At 39.8% G+C, this 8,898-nt stretch overlaps 3 protein-coding genes across 4 annotated transcripts in view; 1 reads left to right on the plus strand and 2 right to left on the minus strand.

The window, feature by feature from the left end:
* Window positions 1–8,898, minus strand: part of LOC129806920 (uncharacterized) — a 45,792-nt gene that overhangs the window by 18,817 nt on the left and 18,077 nt on the right. The window contains exons 3-4 of one of the 2 annotated variants that reach the window (XM_055855783.1): window positions 8,485–8,553; window positions 8,291–8,411 (exon numbers count right to left, since the gene is read on the minus strand). The exons of the other annotated variant lie outside the window; for it this stretch is intronic. Of the exons in view, the coding sequence (XP_055711758.1) occupies window positions 8,291–8,411; window positions 8,485–8,553 (190 nt within the window). Of the gene's footprint in view, window positions 1–8,290; window positions 8,412–8,484; window positions 8,554–8,898 lie in introns of those variants that run through there. 2 annotated transcript variants of the gene reach the window in all.
* Window positions 216–1,405, plus strand: LOC129806950 (coiled-coil-helix-coiled-coil-helix domain-containing protein 2). The gene is made up of 2 exons (XM_055855830.1): window positions 216–408; window positions 828–1,405. Exons 1-2 carry the CDS (start codon window positions 359–361, stop codon window positions 1,234–1,236), a joined length of 459 nt encoding a protein of 152 aa, XP_055711805.1. The 5' UTR covers window positions 216–358; the 3' UTR covers window positions 1,237–1,405.
* LOC129806894 (protein xmas) lies at window positions 1,397–8,330 on the minus strand. The gene is made up of 4 exons (XM_055855735.1): window positions 8,210–8,330; window positions 8,074–8,144; window positions 7,536–8,018; window positions 1,397–5,180 (listed from the first exon to the last, which is right to left on the minus strand). Exons 1-4 carry the CDS (start codon window positions 8,267–8,269, stop codon window positions 1,421–1,423), a joined length of 4,374 nt encoding a protein of 1,457 aa, XP_055711710.1. The 5' UTR covers window positions 8,270–8,330; the 3' UTR covers window positions 1,397–1,420.

Consider the following 8,898-nt stretch of genomic DNA (forward strand, 5'->3'; position numbering starts at 1 on the left):
AAGGGCTCCTTCATACAAATTGTGGAAGTGTCTGGAAGTGGTGTACACATTTTCATCCTAATATCTCCCCCTTGGCTTTGTAAGAAAAATTAAGAAAATAAAGTAAAAAGATTGTCTTACATTTCCCGCGCAAAACCCACAGCATTTCGATAATTTCTCCATTAAAATGTAGATGGCGGGACTGGCGCATGAAAAGTGGCTCCAACATCGTGAGAAATTTGTACTACCTCGCCATTTATATTGACGAACACACACGAGAGTTGGGAAGTGTTTTTCTCAAGGGATATTTACCAGATATTCCAAGTGATATTAGTGGGTGCTTTAAGTGTAAATTAAGTGACACATTCTGAGGAATAAAATGCCACGAAGAGGACGTTCAGCAAGCCCTCCACCAGCCCCCCAGAGACGGTAAGAAAATCATCATGCAATTTCACCTTTTCCCATCGCAATTGCATGAGTAATTACCCTAAAAATACAATTTTCTTCCAATTTTCCAATAAAACCCTGTTGATTATCTCATTTGAATCGTCAGTGATAGATAAGGGATAAAAAAACTCAAGGAAATCCCGGAGAAAATTGGTGAAATTCTATTAAAAAATCTCCTGTTATGTAACATAACCTACAAATTTCTTGTTTTTGTGGAAAAGTCCGGAGAAATTTCTCGAAAGTGCCCTGAATCATTTATAACAATGCGTAGAAGGAATTTCACCAAATTGCACGAAGGATGACCTTTGGGTATCACCTGATTGTTTATCTTGCGCTGCAGTTAAACTGCGCAATGACGCTGCACTAAGAATAGACAAAATGTGAATTACCTTTGTTTGCAGGGCTGCATCTCCGCCACCAGCTCAGCGACCACCAGTTCCGGTTGCTCCACCGCCAACTGCTATGGCTCCCCATGCAGCTGCCCCTCAGCAACCGTCAATGTTCCAGCAAATGGCCGCAACAGCCGGAGGTGTCGCTGTGGGATCAGCTGTTGGCCATACCGTCGGACATGCCTTGACTGGGATGTTCAGCGGAGGATCAGACAAGGAAGTGGCTCAGCAGCAAGCAGTACCCCAGCAACCAGCTGTAAATGGATATTCCTCTGCACCTAGTCAACAAAATTCCGGACCATGCAGCTTCGAAATTGAGCAATTCTTGCAATGTGCCCAAGGACAGGCTGATCTCAGCGTCTGCGAGGGATTCAACGAAGCCCTAAGGCAGTGCAAGACACGCTACAACATTGCTCAGTAATCTGGCCCCAAAAATCAATATCTCCCATCCCTCAAAAATTCGTAGTTGGCCAAACTTAGCCTCTCCTCGGGAATCTTATTCAGGTTGGTCAGGAAGTGTCTGGAAATCAAAGATTGTGTGCATATTGTGAAAATTTCAAGTGGAATAGAATAAATAATTAATAATTACATTGATTGTCTTTATTTTACTGAGAGAATCTCTCGCGCAAAATCCGATTTATTTGCCTATTGTTCTCCTCCTGCTTCATCAGCTTCGTGTCCAACTCCCGGGAAATTGCACAGGAAGCTGAAACAATTGTCTGACATTTTTGTAGCTTTTCATTGGCCTTCTTGATTGATTGATCTGCTGCTTGGAGAACATCATCGAGATTCAAAGGTTGTTCTTGCTTTCGCTTCTTCATTTCAGGCTCTTCGTCCAGTTCCACTGAAACTCCTCCCAGGAGATCATCAGTCAACCACCAGGGACGTGTTCTGTAATCTTCCAAACTAGCACGCTCATACACCATCTCTTGGGGCAATTGCGTCTCCCTGAAGCCCATGGTCAGTCTCTCCAGGGCAATCACTTCAATTGGACGCAACCAAGAGATACTTTCATTAATCTCTGTCGCTAGAATTGGCTCCATAATCCCATACGTGACCCTATTGAGACTCTCTGGAAGCAAAAATTCCCCCAAATACTTTCTCAGTTCTCTCTCAATGTCCCTGGAATTGAAAACCTTGCCGGAGAAGGTAAAAGGCGGAAGGATGAGCTTTGAGAGAAAATCATAGAGAATCCTTAGGCGATTCCTATTCCGCCAGTCTTTTGGGAAATTTTCACACGTGATAAAACTCTCTCCAAGATGTGCTGGGACAAATTGTCGAAATTCTTCTGGGAAATCCGGATAATCCTCAAATGTATCTTCCTTAGCAAATCTCCTGATCGCCTTCACTGCATTGTTGTACAGTGTAATGACAAAATTGATATTGTGCGAAATTGCAGACAATTTGGGATTAATCTGAGCTGAAAGATGAAGACGCCTCCACAAGACACTACCCAGAGTCTCATCTAGAATCACCCAAGTCCTTCCCATTTCCAAATTTTGGCTGTAATTGTAATTTTCAGCGCAGAATTTTAAGCCATCTTCGAAAATTTTTCCCAGAGATTCTTTGCATTTTCGACGATTCTCGTCATAAATCTTCAGAAGATTGAAGGCAGAATTGACTTTCAAGATGGATTTGACATCCTCAGGTGTCACTGAATGTCCATTGTAGACTATTATAGAGACAGGAATCTCAGGATTTGTGCTTAAAAGTTTCGAAAGTCTTTTCCGGGAATTTTCGAAATTCCCAACAGTTAGTATAAACACAATTCCATGAAATGTGTCTCGACTAACATCGAATTTCTTCCCATTTTCTCTGAAATGACCAATCCCCCGGATAGTTTCCACTGAAACTGCCAGAATCTCCTGACAATTCTTCACGTGATTCTGTTCGAGAAACAGAATATTCTTGTCTTTTCTGTCAATTGTCCTCTGAAAAATCTCCTCAAGCCACTTACTGATGTACCCGGTGAATCCAACAGTTTCCTCTCCTTCATCCGGAATGGACACTAGGACTTTCCAATAGTGATGAGATCTGAGAATGCCTCGCTCCTTGACCTTTCTCACTCTCCCAAGGACCATTTGACCAATCTCACCAAAAATATCAATGGCATTTGTCGGCTTTCGACTGAGATTTAATTCATCCGGAATGCCCCTCAAGTACCTGGAACGCAATTCAATTGTTGCATCCTGATGAGGATGCCTAAAATTCTCAACTTGCTTCTCCAGGGATTCTGTTGGCAGCCAAATGGGCGTATTATTGATGATATTTCTCCTGTTAATTTTCTCTAGGGTAAATTGCCTCCAAGCATTGAAACACTTGGACAATTTCCTGATATCTCTGACCAGAAGGCTCCTTTTGACAATATATTCCTCACAGACAATCCTCTCGGCCAATTCATCAGTCACTTCCTCAATAATCTGCTGAGAAACTTCCTCAATATTCTCCTGAATGACTTGGTAGAGTTCAATTTCTTCCTCTGCTGCCTTTTCACATTCTTCTGCAGCAACTTCCTGGAGGATTTCATCGAAAGTTTCCTTGGAAGTTCTATCAATTTTTCTCGCTTTCATCACTTGTTCCTCAAGTTTTGCCCGTTGAACACGCAATTCCTCTTCTTCTTCCTTCATCTTCCTCAATTCTTCCTCTCGTTCCTTCCTTTTCCGTTCCTTCTCTTCCTGCTCTCGCTTCATCAATCGCTCCTGCTCCTCGGCCTGTGCCTTCTTCGCCCCAGCCCCGAAGAATCCATCTGGAGGAGGATGACTAGCCACGGAAGTAAAAGCACTAGCTGCTCCTCCAAAAATATTAGAAATCGGAGCTCGAATGTCAGATGCTGCCTTGAAATTCAGCGAAAATGGTTGAGTCCTCTGAATCGGCTTCACCTGGCCAGTTCCTGGAGAAGCTGGTGAACTGGAAATCGGGATGAGAGATGCAAAAACACTCTTAGGTTCCTGCAATTGAAATCTCGGTGGTGTTGTCTCTTCCTGATGAATTTTCTGGGCAAGAGAAAATTTGGGAGAGTCCACGCGTGGCTGAAAAGGTGCAAAGGAAGTCCTACTAAAAGCTGAATTGGCATTTTTGGGTGAAATTGGTGGAGATCCTGAGGGAATTTTGAAAATATTATCCATTGTTGTATCTATCTCATCTCTCATCACTTTGGGCTTCTTGGCAATATCCAATGCTGCCCAGGCATCTTCCGTGAGAAATCCCTTCTCATCGAAACTATCATGTGGCTGATGCTTCTCAAAGGATTCCCTCGGTTCCAGAGCACTCTTACTTATAGCTTCGCCCACAGAACAAATTCTCTTATGCTCAACCACATTGATTGCTCTGTCCAGGAGAAATGGCATATCCGGATGATAGAAACTATTCTTATTCAATATCACCTCATCATCATCCTGAGATGATTGCAATCCATAGTATTCAGCAAATTGTACTGTACTCTCAGCATCCTCAAAAGCCAGAATGTACATCAAATGCCTCAATGAAAATACCACTGGTCCCCTAACCGTATACGCCTTCACAATAACTTCCAGAGCCCTAGCTCGCACCTGTATAAAATACCTCAAGAGGATACAGGCATTCATGTAACTCGTCTTCCTGACCAATTGGAAAAATTTCACATAATTGTTGCTTTCCATGGCCAGAAAAACCTCAATGGCAAATCTCACTTCTTCCGATCTCTGTACACTCTCCGGCAATTGCTTAATCTCCCACAAAAAATTACTATCCTGGAGATTCAGCAATATAATATATCCCCGAAATTCTGCCTCATTCGGACACATTTCCCCTTTAAGAGCCAAATCATGGTACATGTACTTCAACGATTGCAGGCATTTTGTGAGATTCTCAGTATTTATCTTTTGATCAAAAACCGATGGATCTTCAGCAATTAATCTGGCTGAACAGTGAATGTGAAATCGTGCACATTGCTCAACAAGTACAACTGAATCCTGACTACAGAGTTCCTGTTGTGTTATATCCTTCCGAATACTCCGCGTACGATCCCACAGAAAGTGAAACCAATCTGACATATTAGTTTCAGCCACATCACACAAATTCACAATATTGTGCAGAAGATAGTTCATTGTCATCCGAAGTACTGGCTCTGGACGCAATTCATGGGGCAAGGCTGATTCCTGATCAGCCGAACTCCTTGAATACTGCTTAACAGCCAAATGATGCTTCAAATTTCCCCGTTGATCCATCTCAAAGGACGCCACTTGTTTTTTAGCCTGACGCATCAATCTCTCCTTTTCCGGACACATATCCGGACATATTCCCTTTGTAGCTTCTGCCTTTTTGATATCCAACGTCTTGGTCATTGACAGTCTCATCAGTTTATCCCTAGCATCTAGCACGCGATATCTACCGAATAAAAAAAACCGAAAAAAAGATAGTGCTAAGGTTGTAAGAACTTATGGCATCTGTGATTCTTTTTACAGCCAAATCGTATTGTGAACAAATTTAAAAGAAATCTGCATATAAACTGTTAGATGGCGCTCAAAATGGAAAGTAGACTCAGTAGACTCTTTCAAATTCGGGGATTTGGGACCGAAATGTCACCCGAATTAGAGAGAAATTCGGGCGTCAAACTATTTGAAATGCAATGATTTTTTGTTAATCTGCACACTCATATTAATTTTACATACAGTAGACTCTTCGATATCCGGCTTACTGGAGGACAAAATGACATTTAGGTTTTTTGAATGATCAACGGTTTTTCTATTTTGTGCAGTGTGAATTTATTTTCTGTCTGACAAAGAACAAGATAATTTTCTTCATGGTGTGCTTATGTTTCATTTTTTATCACAATTATGTATTAAAAACTTCGATACAATGTTAATAATACTTTAATTCACTCTGAACAAACTTCATGTTTAGTGAAAATAATTTTGAATATATCAACCGCCAGTGTTTGGCAGCTGTCACCCGGATATCGAAGTGCTGGATATCGAAGAGTCTACTGTACTCATACTTATTGTGAATTGCATTAAAACTTCATGATAATACAAAATTATATCATAATTAAGGGAAACCAAGGCAAATTTGGGCATATTTGCTTCATTCGACAATCATAGTCAAACTTCAGAAATGTCAACAAACTTTTTTCAAATTAAAAAATAACCCGATCTTAAAAGAGCCGAATTAGCGAGAGTCTACTGTATCGATGTCGATCAAATTGCTATGTACAGTAGACTCTCGCTAATTCGGCTCTTTTAAGATCGGGCTACTTTCCAATTCGGGCGGCAGTTAAATAAGAAATCGTTGATATTTTTCAAGTTTGACTATGATTATCGAATGAAGCAAATATGCCCAAATTTGCTATGGTTTGACTTAGTTATGAAGTGATTTTGCATTATTAAGAAGTTTAAATACAATTCACAATAAGTATGAGTATCTAAGCTCAATATGAGCACGCAGATGAACTAAAAACCGTTGCATTTCAAATAGTTTAACGCACGAATTTCTCTCTCGGGTGACATTTTGGTCCCAAATGCCAGAATTTGAGAGAGTCACAATTGAGTCAATTTGGCACAAATTTGTATCTATTTTGGGACAAAGTTGAATGTATTTGGGGTTAAAATGTCTTCTTCAGATAAAATTTCGTTTCAAAAATATTTGTTCCAAAGTAAATTTATTTCAATATCTCAATCAGTGGCCGAAAGTTTTTACCGTGTGCGTGAGCATTAATCACCATGGACGGTTCACTCTCATGATGTAAAAAATAGGTGGCAGCTTCAGTTACCCACTTTCCCTCTCTAATACTGTAAACTTTAAAATTCATTTAGATAAACCCCAACAGGGCTTACAAAATTATCTTTTTCCTGTTTGTTTTAGAAGGATAAATGTTCTAAAAGGGTTTTGATTTTGATTCATTCAGGATCTCAACCCATTCGAGATTTTAACCCCTTCGGGAATTTTCCTTTCGAGATTTCGACTGTCACCGGTTAATTTTGATATTGGTTAATTAACTGCGAAATTGTTTAGCAAAATTTGCATATTAGTATTGAGGTTATCTGGTATATATTTTATGATACGTTGTCCTTAATCCCGCAGTCTTTTCTTGAGGCCTATACAAAAACCGAACACTTTCTTTTTAAAGAACTTTCATGTTTTTCTCTATTTGGGTAATGAATCGGTATGGTTTATTTGGTTATGAAAGTTCCATAATAAAACCCTAATATTTAAACAATTCACGATCCGCCCCCCTTTCGTGCCAAGAGCTCTAAAACAAAATAAGTCTTAATAATGTAAATTTTGAGTGTCTTCTAAACTTAAAAATCTCTGCTTTGCTTTAAAGGAAAATAACGCTCTGTATGGAAAGTTTGAGATCTCTACCTCTTCCAGTTTCCGAGATAAGAAAGGTATATTTTAAGTTTTATTTATAGTTTTATTTTTCGATTTTTATATTTCGCGATTCGTATTTTCTTTTCTAGTCCTATTTTCATAACCCTGTCCTGGCGATATCATAAATAACCGATTTAGAATCGGTCTTAAAAAATAAGTTTCAAAGAAAATCAAATAAGCATTTGTCAGATTGGCAGATATTACGTTTTATTATCGAATAATCCTGACTTTAGCGGCTTGTCATTTTCAAAATCACGAATGATTAAAAGATCTAACCCTGAGAATATTAGACCGATCTGACTTGATTGACTGGATCGCATAATTACAATAGCTGTGATTATCAAAGGATATCAGATAAAAAGAAAAACTCACCTTTCTTCTGGAGTGAAAGCCGGTTTCCTCAGAACTGCCTCAATTTCTGCTCTTGTCGTTGGATTGACAGCCGGAAGAGCCGATGCTGGTGCTACTTTAACTCCCGGATCAGCCTTTTGCCCAAACTTCGTTCTTCTCTCAATTTTATCCCTGAGAACTTCTGAAATACTCTGCCTTGGTGAGGAAATCTTTGCCATTGGCACAGTTCCCATGGCTTCCAGTTCAGCCTGCACGTCCGGATCAACATATTCATCGAGTAGCTTGGACTTTGGGGCTTCTTTCGGGGTGAAAAATATCCTGAATTCATGATTATTGAACACTCCGCCATCCATCAATGCATTTTCTGCTGCATCTGTCGTCTCATAGTCCACTTGGCAAGCAAATCTCTTTGGTCTCAGGATAAACCTCCTAATGGGTCCAAATTGACCAAAATGCTCCTTGGCAATCGTCTTGTCCAGGAATTGTTCGGGAATTTGTTCGCAGCTGGTGAAAGGGGAAATGTCAAGTTTTTCATAGCGTTTTTTGGAGACTTGCCTACCTGATTGACTTGTAGTTTACAGCATCGTCTGATAGTTGGTAGTCTGAACTATGGTCTGACATTGTTAAACACTGAAGAAATGTGTAATTTTAATAGAAAAATTTATAAAACAGAAAAAGTAAACATCCACACTCACGACAATTTCCACAAAAGTGAGGTTATGTGAAACAGCGGCGTTTGACGACATCAGCACCATCTACTTGGCGCCAAAAATCTCTCATTGGCGGGAAGAAGAAAGTTTCACGAGGAAAATTGATTTGATAGCTTTCTCTCCAACAATCTCAACAATTTCCTTGCCAATCTCACTGTAGGCACTCTCGAGGGATGATCTTTCGCCCCTTGATGGTCATAGAGAGTGTTAGGCAGAGAATTATTATCAGACCTCTATCAATTGATTAAAAATAATCTCACTTTTTCCCACTCCTCTTGCGACCACAGCTCAATTTCTGCTTTTTCTGACCATTTTCAGCCAATTCCACACTAAAATCAGGCACAAAACACCTTGTCAGATAAGATTTCATACGCTAAGAAATAATAGACATGATGTCACTGTACTTAAGGAATTTTTCGCTAGATTAACATTCAGTAAACCTCTTCATATCTCTCCTATATTAATGGAATTTAATGCTTATTGTGCAAAAAAAATAATATTATCTCTGTGGAGGCTTCTTGGGGTGGTTTCTGAGTATCTAAAGTTCACGATGGAGTCATCAACAAGATTATTTCACATAAAATGTGAGAAAATATTTAGCAGGGGAGGCAATAAGGTAAAATTGCTTCGCACCTAATTTATCGATCAAACAGCGCCCAAGCAAGAATATTTAG

Source organism: Phlebotomus papatasi, chromosome 3 (assembly GCF_024763615.1).
Source record: "Phlebotomus papatasi isolate M1 chromosome 3, Ppap_2.1, whole genome shotgun sequence".
NCBI lineage: Eukaryota > Metazoa > Arthropoda > Insecta > Diptera > Psychodidae > Phlebotomus > Phlebotomus papatasi.